Source organism: Lacerta agilis, chromosome 7, assembly GCF_009819535.1.
Source record: "Lacerta agilis isolate rLacAgi1 chromosome 7, rLacAgi1.pri, whole genome shotgun sequence".
NCBI lineage: Eukaryota > Metazoa > Chordata > Lepidosauria > Squamata > Lacertidae > Lacerta > Lacerta agilis.
In genome coordinates, this window is record NC_046318.1 from 80,350,868 (window position 1) to 80,365,337 (window position 14,470).

General features: G+C 40.0%; 1 protein-coding gene across 3 annotated transcripts in view; it reads right to left on the reverse strand.

The window, feature by feature from the left end:
• The window catches only part of AGO2 (argonaute RISC catalytic component 2), a 38,456-nt gene continuing 23,986 nt past the window's right edge, over positions 1–14,470 (reverse strand). For all 3 annotated transcript variants that reach the window (XM_033155902.1, XM_033155901.1, XM_033155903.1), the window contains exons 11-19: positions 14,038–14,171; positions 12,056–12,240; positions 10,515–10,674; positions 9,385–9,475; positions 8,097–8,291; positions 6,535–6,669; positions 6,192–6,293; positions 4,680–4,879; positions 1–3,471 (exon numbers count right to left, since the gene is read on the reverse strand). In XM_033155902.1, the coding sequence (XP_033011793.1) occupies positions 3,363–3,471; positions 4,680–4,879; positions 6,192–6,293; positions 6,535–6,669; positions 8,097–8,291; positions 9,385–9,475; positions 10,515–10,674; positions 12,056–12,240; positions 14,038–14,171 (1,311 nt within the window). In that variant the 3' untranslated portion in view covers positions 1–3,362. The remainder of the gene's footprint in view (positions 3,472–4,679; positions 4,880–6,191; positions 6,294–6,534; positions 6,670–8,096; positions 8,292–9,384; positions 9,476–10,514; positions 10,675–12,055; positions 12,241–14,037; positions 14,172–14,470) is intronic.

The window sequence follows — 14,470 nt, forward strand, 5'->3', positions numbered from 1 at the left end:
TTCCTAACAGAACCAGTTTTTATTACAAATTTATTCCAACAATAAGTAGATAAAATTTAAAAGCACTTCCAGGTATATGACACAACCCTGGACTCCCCTCAGTTTTTTTGTAAACTATTCTCCTTTGTTCTCATGGAGAATATTTTGGATAAAAGTGTATGAAATCATTCACCTGAGATATTGCTGTGCTTTCAAGAGTCATTGTAGTAAACAGCTGTGTAGAAAGACGTATTCTTTGTTTCAAATTGGAGTTTTGGTTTATGCATATATTATAAAAAGCAGTTCCTGTGCATAATCAGAGTGCCCTATCTTTTCAAAGTGCATTGTCAATTGTTCAAAAACAAGCTTTACAACCCCTCCCCCCGATGCTGAATCTTGCTAGACACTAGTTCACCATGCATCTAACAACGAGAAAGGAAAAAAGGCTTTAAAAAAAAATACAGTATACAAGATTAAAAGAAAGAAAACAACATGCATTTATACTTTCTGCCACACAACGATATCTAACTTTCACGAAACGACCATATTCCTTCTACACAGGTAGATACTCACATGAAATTGCTGCACATGCCAGTGACAACATTAATTCTTTGGAGAAGGGTCTACACAAGCCCAGGCAACAATTGTGGACATGCGTCTGCAGTCTGAGAGTGCTGATTCATTGAAGATAATGGAAATGGAACAAATGAAAAGAACTAAGTGACTGCCAGCTAGCACCTAGAAGATAGCCGCTACTATTTTAGCTCGTTGCTAGTTAACAGCAGCTGTGGGAAAGAGCTCTTTGCAGTGACTTGACCACCCAGTTCTGGATAGGAAGACAAGGAAAATTCTACCATCTTGGCCCACCTCTTTCTGCCTGATGTAGTTTCAAGATGACAGAGAAACAAGGAAATAATGAATTACTGCCACCTTAAGTGCCAGCCTAGGACAGAACTTCAAAAGCAGATCAGCTTTTAGAACCAGCTCGTTCACCAACTGAACAGTGGTGAAACCCAAATATCTCTTCACATTTCAATCGCTTCCCTAACGCAAGCTGGAAAAGTGCAGCAAATCCATGAAGAAAAAGGTAAGATGCTATAAATTCAAGGAGGAGATGTTGCAATCTGCTTTTCACAGCAGGATGACAGAGACCCTGACTGGGTCCTGTTTTTCTTAAAACAATCAAGCTGCTGGAACTGCAGTGTCCAGAATTTTAACACACACACACACACACACACACACACACACACTCACACACTTTAAACAAAAGAAAACATGACATAGTCATGCCTCAAAAGCCTGTCTGTTGTTTCAGCAGATCTGTTTGGCATTATGAGGCACTCCTTACTAGTTGCAGACTTTAACTGATGTACAGCATAAATTAGACTCCTAAAATTCAATAGGCAACAAAAAAATTGAGCACTCTGTTGCCCAGGCATCAACTATCAGTTCTATATAATACCGTAACAACCTTAGCACAGCCTGATCCCATTTCCCCCACTTCTTGAATAGAGAAATGGGAACAAATCTTGCAAAGCAGCTGTTCTGCTGTTCAGAAGAGAAAGTAAAACAAATCCTAATGAATCTTAAGATGGTCTTACAAGCATAAAAAAGTACTTAACACTGACTTGATGTGTTTAGCTCTTTTCTTTCTTTTTGTAAACTCCAGCAAGGTCAGATTAGGAGGGAAATTTCCTGGAATTTCTTCGACAGTATCTTAGTAGTGTTCCTGTTGCCATCATTAGTGCAATGGTGTTTGTCGTTAGTCACCTATATGAATCTTGTGCAAATGTACAGAAGCTTTTATTTTAAGTAGGTCTGTTTGAATTAATGCTCCTCCAAAGAAAACGGCAAACCTCCCCCACCTCTTTCTATTCATGTTACGCAAAACAGTTGACACTTCGCTGCCCAAGTACACACCAGATCTCTTTCCTTTCACTTCTCTGTCTCAGATGATCGAACAGGAAAGCAATTTTTTTTGTGCTTGAATGAATCAAGAACTGTTCCTTCATGCCTAAACTACCGAGTGTTAGATCTACTGAGCTGGATGAGCTCAGCAAGCCCTTCTAAATATAAGCTAAATAAAACGATATATACACCAGGTAAATCTCTCAACCCTGCCTCGTTAAGTCAGTTGCATATTCCTGCTTTTGAAAGCTGCAATACACCAAGCATTGCTACAGCCCATCCTCTATTCATTTCAAAGAGATGTGGGTGAAGCATCACACACAAGGCCTGTTGAAATGAATAGAGAACTTGAAAAAGCTACAGTTGGTGCATTCCAACCCAAATCACTAGTGTCCCCATGATAAACTTCTCATCTCAAATCCAAAGCATTCCTGAATTTATGATATGTTAACAGAAATATGTTGAGCTGATCACTCCTTAGTAAATAAAAATAAATAGTATCTAGTCTATCATGTTAATACTGTGAACATATATAATTTTTACATTAATTCAAACATAACAGTGAAAAAGATTGTACTGTATCACCACAGACCCGTATTCTTTAGAAAAGCTTTGGAAAAGTAAGTGTCACAGTCCTATAGGACAAACTCCATGATTAGTAATCAAAATGGATTTTTTTAAAGGAAAAAAAATACATTTTTAATGGCACGCTTTGCTAATCTTTCAATGGACCTAATAAAATGTATAATAAACTCCTTTTTCTTCCTGAAATAATTCCATTATTCATTCTACAAAAAACTTAAAACGGCACAATGAGAGACATTCAAGAACTAACTTCAAAAAATACTTTTTTGCCCATAGACCCCCACAGACTGTTCATCTAGAAGACAGCAAGGGGCAAACCAGGATTCTCCCCTTTTGCATCTCAATACTAAACCATTTGTGAATGCATCCAAAATGACTGAGGATTTAAATGGCACCGAATTAGCACTTCATTTTCTTTTCATGAATAAAAGCAAAATTCATAGGTTTTTCACCAACCCATTAAGCCTGATCTTAATTGGGTATTTTCAGATTAGTTACAAACAAGTATATCTGTAGAAAGGCATAACTAAATGAAAAGTGTTGTTTTTAGCCCTGAGATCACAGCTCTAGATTTAGTTACAAGAGGTGGGTTTTGATTTCTTTCTTTTTTGTTCCTTTCTTCCTGACAAGCAGCTTCTGATTTTGGCAAATCCAAACTTCTAATAGCTGTGCAATTTTGTACAGGTCTGCAGTTTGCAATCAAGTCTGAAATTCCGGACGGAAGGCTTCCTCACAAATGAAAAAACAATACTAAAAATTAAAACCTAATAAAATTATGATGCATCACTCATTGCTGGCTGTCGCTGTAGCTGGGGCAACTGTTGGTCTAAGTGCAGCTGGTCTCCTGTGAATCCAACTTGGAACTGAGTTACTTAAAGCACTGCAACATGTCAAGCGAAGTACATGGTGCGCAATGTATCTTGATGAACCTGAACGGCTTTTGCAAGTGCTTGATGATCTCTGCCATTGCTCTGACCAGACGTATGACTCCCTTCGGCACTAGAAGATAAGAGAGGGGGAGAGAGAGGAAAGACAAAACTCACTTTATTTATCTACCCTGAAATAATTTTCCACTTAAGGCAATTCTGATGTTTCTAAACAGTGTATTCAGTCCGTATCAGAGCATCTTTTAAAAATTAAAAAGCATGCACTCCACAAGAAATCTAGCACACTTAGGGCCCATTATTAACCCAAACTCTGGAGATGTGACGCCTATGGCCAAGAAACCTAGGTCCCTCAGCTCCTAGCGGGTGGTGAGGGAAGAATTCAAGGCATCGTATGAATGCAGGTAGCCTACTGCAAACTAGAAGCCAGGACAGGTGAGCTTTTCATACATCCTCACATGCATCAACATGGTGCTGGGATATGGGAATACACCCTTTTTATTTTGGTTTCCCAGAACAGGAAGGTGTTACTCTACCCTTGCTACCAAGTAACTGAGTACAGAAGGTACATTATTTTTGTTACGGGCCAACCCGATATTTTAGCTCTCCCCCACCCCACACAATATGTTTTCCTGGTAGTTTTCCTTGTAATTTTCCCTGATTAAGGGAAAATTACAGGCAACTCCAACTAGAGAGAATCAAAAATCTCCAGTCAGCTCCAGTTCACTATGCTAAACAAAATGGTTCTTGGTCTGGTACATCTGCTGTAGGAATACTGGTAAACGTGAGACATCCCAAAACCGTAACAAGGTTTGATTGTGAAAGGACCCAGAAATCAAAGATGTAAGGACAGATACACATCCACACACACAATAATATAACCCCTTTAAAAAGTTTCAGTTACTCATTGGTACTTACTTCTGGAAAGCTATGTATAGGATCACACTGTCATTTGATTATCTATTCTCAATACCATCCTACTATCCTAGCCATGGTTGTTTGAAGATACAATTATCTTCCTATATTGATGGATTTTTATCTGGATTTATTTTATGGTTATCTAATTTTTATTTTAATCTGTTGTTCACTGCTTCATGGGCCTTTGGGAAGAAAAGCAATAAATGAATACATTTTAATAACGATGAATGACAATTTGAATGTCTCTACATAAAAATTGTGATTCGTTGTTATTACTAATCACAAGAAAGTGAGCTAGAAAATACTTTCAATGGAGCTAGGAGAAACAAATTATACAGCCTTCGGGCAATCTACACACAGACTTGCACACTGCCCATTTTCATCAGTCCCAATCAAGTTACTCACCTATCATGTTCTTTATCCACCAGATGATACCTGGCTCTGAAGGCAACCAGGTGTGCATAGTATGCTGGTGCAGGGATTGAAACAGAACGAGTACAGCGTACATATGTATGACACAGTTGGTAGGTAAGGATTTGAAGCTCATCTGAAGAGAAACGATTGTCATCCCAGAGAACGTGGTAATGAGATGGCCTGCTTGTCCCCTGAAAAGAGCACAAAGAAGAAGAGGTTTTCTCCTTCCTCTAGCCAAGACCTAAATGCACTGAACATACCACATTGAATTTCTGTAAGCTATCCTATGAATAAATATTAAATAAATAAAATAAATAAACTAAAATAAAATAAAATAATTCCTTTCATTTGAAGGAACCTATGGGTTTCATTCAAACCCTGCCCCAGAAGCTTAACTATGATTTGTTTATTGCCAACAACTCACAATCTGAAAAGCCATGCTTTGTTGTTGGCTAACAAATCTTGGTTTGTTTTAGCTATAGCATGTTAGGTGCAAACCTGGAACACTTTCATAACCAGAGTTTGGCCACCTCACCCCAGGCCATCACCAAGTTACAAAGGCACAAGGCAAGAGCAGCTGGAAAACAAACCAGGCTGTGGAGAACCAAGCCATGGTTTGCTTGATCGTCTTTGGGATATTTCTAGGTTAACTTGTGGTTTGTTAAAACAAGCCATGGCTTAGTGTTAAATGAGAACCAGGCCAATCTTAGTACAAACCTATTGTTGTTGTTGTACACAGAGAGGTGCCCAAGACAGAGGAAGCTCAAAAGAGGTTTGACACATGCTGGGCTATAAGAAAAAGATTAAGTGAAGATAACTTGGTTCATCCCACTTTTGGAGAGTGTACCAATTCAGAACTGCTAGTTCAGGGGTTGCCCCCAAGCTTTTTGGACCAGTGGGCACATTTTGGAATTTTGATTTTGAAAGAGTGCTGGAAGCACTAGTCACAAAACAGCTGCTATGGTAACATGGAATCCCTTCAAGATTTCTTTTTTAAAAATGTTTCTTTTTATAATTCCTAAGGATTTCATGAACCCCTATTTTTTCCAGGGATAATTTTAAATTTATTCTAGTATGATATACAGTTTATTTATTTTGAAATTTTATAAACCACTTACTAAAAATAAAATAAAAATCTCCAAGTGGTGCAAACATTCAATTATATATGAAATATAACTAAAATATACAAACCAATTAAAAACAAACATACATAAAACAATGGTTTTAAAATAAAACATTTAAAACAAATGTAACTCAATAATGCATCTGGACAGGCTTGCTGAAACAGAGGTTTTCATCAGGCATCTAAAACAGTACACAGTGAAAGCACCGGCCTAATATCAATAGGCAGGGAGTTCCAGAGCACAGGGGCTGCCACACTAAGGGTATGTGGTACAAGGAAGAATAAATAATAAATCTAGGACACACACAGCTAAAACGCACATGAGACAGAAGTCATAACACGGTTGGTCTACAGAATGAGATGACACATTAAGAATATACCTGAATACCAGCATGACTACACAGATAGAAGTCAAACTCCGAAGGGTGGGTGATTTTTGTGTCCACTGTTGTACCTGCTGGAATGTTTCCACTTTTCCCAACCTGTGCAAACAAAAAATAATGAGACTTAAGCTTGTGTTTCTTCTCGTCCGTACTATGAAGATGCAATAAAGGAGCAAGCAAATGTGCATTTGCTTAAAAGGTTGTTTAGATGCTACAGTATAAATGGTTGGTGACCGTTTCTATTTTGCGATAGGCTTCTGCTGGATGGGGCTGTGCTACTTATTTCAACACCCGCAGGCTGTTGCTTATTGTCAGCCTCTTTACAAAATGTGATACCCACCCTTTCATTTTTGTCTGTACAGAAGAGTCTGGTGTGATGCCTTTTCTGCACAACAATGAATGTAATTCCAGGCTGGTAGTCTTTTTCTAGCTTAATACATGCTTCTCTGATAGCCAGCAATTCATGATGGAGGACCTACAGGAAAAAAGAGGGGGGTGCAGGAAATGTAACATTCTGAAATGTCACAAACACATAAGGCACTAGTAGGAAAATGCACTTTTTAAAAAATCTGACTGTTTACATTTTCAGAGCTTGCTTCAGGTATTTCCCCTGCAGCAAAACAGGTGATCTTAAGACCTATCCTACATTCTTCACTTAATGAGATTAAACGAGATTGTTGAGAACTTGGAGGAAGATCAACATTATAATAAAAACCCATATAGGTCCAGGCATGCTGCTGCATTTGGCAAACACCACATTTTCCAGTGGTGTTAATCAGCCACATATAGACTTTTAAATCTAAGGTTCAGACAACACTGAAATGAAAGGTTTATGAATAGAGAGCGAGGGCACGGGCCTTGCATGCGCCCTTCTCATGTGCAAATTCCTCCAGCCCCTTTCTGTCCAATTGCAGCATTTATACAAGCGTTTGGGGTACCCTACCAAACTAATTTTGAGAACCCAGCTTTAAAATAGCTTTCCTATACATATACAAACCCCAGAGAGATACCATCATAGCTACAACAAGAATACAGTAGGCCCACAACTTACGAGGGGGTCAAATTCTGGGGATTGTGCCTAAAGCCAAAATAGGCAAAACCCATTGGATTCAATGGTGGGTGGGAATGCCAAAGTCATTTTTCCTGGAACCCCACACCTTCTCAACCCCTTCTTATTCTTCTTCTTCTTCTTCTTCATCATCATCATCATCATCTTATTATTATTTTTTTTAATTGCCACACACATAAAGCTGAATGAACACAATTTGCTGGTTTTACGTATTCAAATAGCTCCATTAAGGACTGATCCTACTATAATTTCAAGATTTTTGTCCTGGGGCACTCAATGACTTTTATTCTTACAAATAGGTGTGCCTGTGCTCGCTTCGGCAGCACATATACAAATAGGTGTGCCTGGGATCAAGATGCCTTGGCTCAGTGGCCAGCCATTATGTGTGGTTTGCACCAAGCCCCCCCCCCCCCGCCCTCTCTCGAGTCCCTGGCTCTTGCCAGAGAGGAGAAGAAACAAGCAGTGGGAGACTCATGTTGTCTTCTGCAGAATAAAGGGAGGGGGCTCTTCTATCAGCTCACACCAGGCAGAATTATGGATGGGGACTTCTGCCACTTCTTCCCTTCTTCAAAGCACAACATGATACCACCATTTTGATGGAGTGTTGGACAACAACCTTGGACCTACCACACTTGCTCAGCCTAATCTACCTCACAAAGGTATTGTGAGGGGAAGGAGCTACCTCCAAAGTCCTTCAAAGAAGGGTGGAAACACAAATGTAAGAAATAACCATGCATGAATAAACGCCATCTATACAACCCTTCCTAAAACAATGCTATACCAAGAACACAACAAAATGTAAAACTCAAAAGCGTATGTGGGGGGAAGATAACCTGTTGGAATTGCCCCTCAGAAACACCATCTCTGTAGAAAATAATCCGAGTTGGTTTGAATCGGGTTGATTTGTAGAACTGAATGAGCAGCTCCCTGACCATGGCAGCCAAGTCTTGGATGATCTCTTGGCGGTGCTGCTGGACTCTCACAGTGGCACAGTATCGATTAGGGTGGGCATCCATACTACCTACAACCTGTTGGGAGAACAAGAGAGTTGTTTTAATGAGCTGGTTCGTCTAAGAATATGGGGTTGAAACAGGAGTTACCTCATATCCCTTTTTCAAGCAAATCTTCCAAGATATTTAATCGTTCTAAAGGTGACATTTTACTGAAGTAAACTTCCAACCAGTCTGCTAGGCTTTCCTGTGTAGTTGCCACCCTCTCCTTACAAGGAGGGAGGCAGATGTTTGTCCAGCAGCATGGTTCCCACCCCCCACCCCCCAAAAAATGCAGATTGTGGTTTTCTATGCCTAGAAGAAACAGAGGCTCTGCAACTATCCTGAAGCTTAACAGTGTCAACAGGGAAGACAGGATAGATGTGTATTAAATTTGTGTGGTATGGAGAAAGCGCGCCTCTTTCTTCCTTTCAAAAAAATACCAGAATTGGGGGACTTAGGCAACTGTAATACTATTATGACGCATTGAATGCAAAGAAACCTATCTGAGTGATATGATATTTAAGGGGGCTTCATGAAGTACCGGTAGGTACATGTACCAGCCCAACGAGCTTGTCACATCCTTAAGTCGACTATGAGGGCCGGCCACTAATTTACATCCAGGTTTAAAGAACCCACTGTGACCAACCAAAGGATGTGATACTGAACCTCAAGGCACTATTGTCTCACCTTGCATCTTCACCTGAATCATTTGCATGGGACAAGAAAAAAGACATATTTGTGAGTCCTGCTTGGGCTCCCTTTCATTGAAGGAACAATGAACCAGGAGCAGACTAAGCATTGACTACTGCTGTCATTATTCTTCATTTCTCACTACCTGGGCTTGAAAACAGAAACCCCTTCTAAATATGATTAAGCCAGCAGAAGGGAACAGGCCCGGAGTCTACAGCCACTCACTACAAATGCATGGGAAAGAAGGGGTCTTGTTTCAGCTCCAGGATGAAACCTTCAAAGAACCTGCCCCCGACCGAACAAAGAAGACAGCACCACAGTACTTTGGTCCACTGGGATGTACATGAAAAAGGAACTGCTCCCTTGCTAATGCAACTACTGAAAAACACTGTATGTAGGGGGGGATATGTTTGATGTGACCGATACACAGTTTACTCACAGCAGCAATGGATGGTTTTTTCCCATCTCCAGCTGGTGGATGAGTGACATCTGCACCCAGGAAAATTACAGGTTGCTGAAATACTGGAGGCCTAGATAATAATAAAAAATAATGATACTGAATAGTCACATAGTAAGTTAACAGTCAGTATGGTAAGCCCACCTTTTCTTGTTCCACAGTGGCATTACCAAACAGGCAGAATGGGAAATGGCTTTGCGCTAAGCTTCTAAAGGCACTCCAAAGTGGCAAGAATTTGGACTGCTTCCAAGTGCCTCTGGCATGATGTCAGGGGCAAGACCTGCCCTTTCCTCAATTTGGGGTGGGGCAACTACTGAGGCCAACCAAGATTTGTAGACTCATGCCAATAATACATGTGGGTGCAATGTACACCCTTTACACACACCCAACACTGATTGACCTGTCATTCAATAGCTGCTCCCCGTTTTAAACCTGGCAAAGGAGAAAAGATTGCTTATCTTTACAAAAGGGACTTACACTTTGGTTCACAAATGCATGTTTTTCTTAATTAGTGAAAAACAAACATAGACAAACTTTAAAATGGCATTTCCCATTTAGTCACTCTTTGGGGCTTTACCAGATATATATGCTTACTATAGTTAGGATTTATTTTTGCATCCTCTAAAGATGTGTGCCCAGTTTATTTATTTTTACTCCCCCACCCCACCCCCCACTATTTCAGACTGCGACACACCCAACCCTAGCATGTTTATCACAAATGCAACTCTTAGCAATCCCTCAAGCACAATGCAACAAGATGCAAATTTATTTCAAGTCTAAACTATGTATTATTTTTCATTTGTTTTATCCTGCCATCAGGATTCAATGAACAAGGCAATTTCATTTTGCGCTCTCTCTCTCTCTCTCTTTCTCCTCCAGCTACAGAACTAATCAAGCATTATGTGTATCAGATTTCAGGTTTTTAGTCTCACTATAATATGTTAATTAAAATCTAGCCATGGAAATAAACTTTTTTTTAAAGCAGTCCTACAGGACAAAAAACTATGCTGCACTGAATATAGCTATTTCTCAAAAAATTAGGATGCAATGGATGTGCACATTTATAAACTGTCTACTTTTACTCAATTGTTTACAAACAGGAAACCCCTTACCTTCCCTGAGGCAGTAAAATGTTATTTACTCCTCCCAGTTTGACATTGATCTTTAAGCATAGATTGGAAAGTGTCTGTGGCGTCGTTCTCTGCACATTTTTCATCTGCACACACTGTGTGGCCATGCCGAGCACAGTATCACCAACACGCTTCACCTCAGCTGCCAAGTGAAAGAGAGATCCATTCAAGTCACTCTGGCACAGGAGATCATCAGACTACCTCTCAATATGAAAGTAACCATACATTAAAATCAGGAAGACCAGAGTGTTTTCTACAGATGTCCATGTCATCCGATGCAAGTTTTTTTTTGGGGGGGGGCTCCTGGGGTGAGGGGGGCTTCTCAGTAATGATGGTGCTCCGATTCTGGATGTTCTCCCCAAAGAGGCTCACCTATAGCGTACAATCATTATATTTCAACACCAGGTAAAGACATCTTTATTTTCCTATCTTACTACTTTACAGATGCCTCTTTGTCTGTTACTTCACCAGTTTTGCTGCATTTTTCTCTTTTTTTGCAAGCCACCCTGGGATGGTATATACTGTAAACACTTACAACAAACAAACAAGCCTTGTGTATAACCATAAAATGCACCATGTTATCAACCTTCTGTGGAAAAGGGGTATGTGTAAAATAACATATATTAGTCTATGAAATGGGATGTGATTAAAATAATGCTGAGGGTTTCATTTCAAAGAATTATTGTATACTAATGAGCATGTATGCCTATTGCTGTTATTCACCTTTCAAAATAATGATTAGGCAGGTCTCTGACAATGTTTATAGAATGGCCTTCTGGTGCTTACAGGTGATCTTGTCAAAAAGGCTGCTCAGCAGCATATACACAGAAGTGAAATACCACATACACATACACACTTATTTGTATGCCGCCTTTCCAGACTTAAATCCATGCTCAAGGAGGCTTACAACATAAAAAATACATACTTGCAAAGATAACAAAAATTAGTCATAAACAACAAGCAAAACACATCAAAAAGCACACAACCAAATTGAACCATTTCCACATGACTTAATCATAAGATGATCTAAAAATAAAGATTAATATCAACTACAGCAGCAACAAAACCCCATAAAATAAAACCCTAAACAATTCCTCAGTTCAAGAGTCTGTTTAGCAGCCTAAGTTATTGAAGCTGGAGTCAGCCAGGCCCCCACCTTCCCCGGCCAGGTGTGAAAAGGCCTGCAAGACAGGGAGCAGCTCTTCCAGGACTCACAGCCAAGATAAACACAAAGCTTTCTTCCCCTGATGCTTATCATACTGCTTCAGAAAAAAGTGCAAAGCCAAACAGTCAATCTTGCACTGCACACCAGAGACCTAGATCAGGCAGTTCCTCTGAGAACAGTATGCTACTGCATTAAAGGAAATCTGTACAGAAACATCTAGAACACTATGAAATGCCAAGGCAATAAAAGGGAGGAATAACAACAGTTAAAGGTTTTCAGAATAACTGCTAAGGGTTAGAGTGTACCCACATTGCATAAATTTAAATAGGTAAGTCAAATGTAACCCCTATATACTGACCATAAACTGGAGTTTTTCCTGGCAGAATGACTACTACGAGCTGTAATCCGGCATAAGTGTTTTTTAGATGTCGGAACATTGGTTCCACGCTATCTGCTCCCTGGGCATATTTACAGAAACAGGGCTGACCCTGGATGGGCATTCCTGCATCTCTTGATATCTTCCTCAGTTGTTCTGTGAAGGACCTAAGAATAAAAATGAATCAAGGCACACATTTAAAGGAATGGAAACAGCACTTGACACTCATTAAAACCAATATAGCCTCGTTGGCTTGAGCGACACTTGAGTGTCTGCAATTTCCGTATTTCTGATTATAGAACTCTTCTATTTCCATCCTTGGGGATTCCTCTAAACACGCTCAGGCCTATATACTGCTGCCAAGCAGATTCATGCCAATTCCTTTCCTTCACAAAACAGCTACACTCCTACATGCAAGCAGCAGCACATACACTCCAAGGAAATAAGCAGTGTCTATATTCCCAAATACGAACACGCACTTCAAGTTTCAGGGATCAAAACTCTCCTGACAGTTTATTATCAGTAGTAATTTTGGAGTGGTTTATAAATAAAACTAGTATTTATTTACGAAAGTACATGGAACCTTACAGTTTCAAAAGCAGGAGAAAAATCCATTTCCAAACACTTTAAGGAAGTTATAGCCCTGAAGTCAGTAGAAGTCATTTCCAAATTATGGTGCCTAGGTGCAGTCTTTACATTTTTGTAGTTCCCATTCCACACTAGCCAAAGTCAACCAACTAGCCTTAAAAGTATGCAACATTTCTAATTAATTATTCTAACTCATTATGCTAGAGATCAAGGGTGAGGAACTTGTGCTAGTCCAGCAACATCTGCAGAGCAACTCCCAGCATCCCTGACTGCTGCCCATGCTGGCTGAGGTTGATGGGAGGCAAACAACATCTATACCAACCCCTGGTATAGATAAGGCACAACACAAATAGTGCTTATTTACATTCAAGACATTAAAAAATTATTACCTGCCAATAAATTTAGATTCAGGTGGTAGCCGTGTTGGTCTGACACAGTCGAAATTATTATTATTATTATTATTATTATTATTATTATTATTATTATTATTATTATTATTATCCAGTAGCACCTTAGAGACCAACTAAGTTTGTTCTAGGTATAAGCTTTCATGTGCATGCACACTTCTTCAGATTCATACGTATCTGAAGAAGTGTGCATGCACATGAAAGCTTATACCCAGAACAATTTTACAGTGGTGCCTCACAAGACGAAAATAATTCGTTCTGCGAGTGCTGTCGTATAGCGAATTTTTCGTCTTGCGAAGCACCAACGGGAGAATACCGGTTTGACAGGGGGGGGAATTCTTTTCGTCTTGCAAGGCAAGCCCATAGGAAAATTCGTCTTGCGAGACAGCCTTTCGCTAGCGAATGCCTTTCGTCTAGCAAGTTTTTAGTCTAGCGAGGCATTCGTCTAGCGGGGCACCACTGTAGTTGGTCTCTAAGGTGCTACTAGACAATTTTTTAGTTGCCAATAAGTAAATGAATATTTATTTGTAAGAGATATCTTCTCCCCAGTACAGTACCTCAATTGTATTAGTTGTATTTCTCACATTTCTGAAGGAGAGCATAATTCTGCCGTTATGTTCAGGAAACTAATGACATGCTTAATACCAGGGGTCAGCAACCTTTTTCAGCTGTGGGCTGATCCACCGTCCCTCAGAACGTGGTGGGACGGACTATATTTTTGGGGTTGAAATGAACGAATTTCTATGCCCCACAAATAACCCAGAGATGCATTTTAAATAAAAGCACACATTCTACTCATGTAAAAACACGCTGATTCCCGGACTGTCCGTGGGCCGGATTGGGAATGCGATTAGGCCGCATCCGGCCCACGGGCCTTAGGTTGCCTACCCCTGCTTAATACTTTCAGAAGCTACGAGAATGCATTAAAAATCACTACCTGAACACGACTTCGATCTCTAACAAACTTACTTAAGGTGGACTTCAGTGCACTGGCGCTGTGGAGCAAAGCAAGCAATTGCCCAGACCTTGATTTCAATTCCAGTGTGAAACTGTTTGTTCCTCATATCCCAAACCCCTTGAACTGGTGTAGCTATTGCTTTGTTCTAGAAAGAGAGAGAAAACATAGTAGTGAGTGGTTTACTGCACGAAATAGCTCTGTGCTGCAATGGCTTTAAATACCTCAGTATCAAAATAGCAAGCCTCTACATTCTGGGGAGACCATTAAAAAAGAAAGTCTTCCACAGTACACCAAGACATCTTGATCAGGCTCCCCCTTGGCCAGGAGTAAATGCATCCCAGACCCAGAATAAACCATGACTTCCGATCTCTGTATCCTTTTCCCTGCACACAACGAACTACATGTACAATCAGGCATGAGCTATATTGGTAACATCAGTGGAAA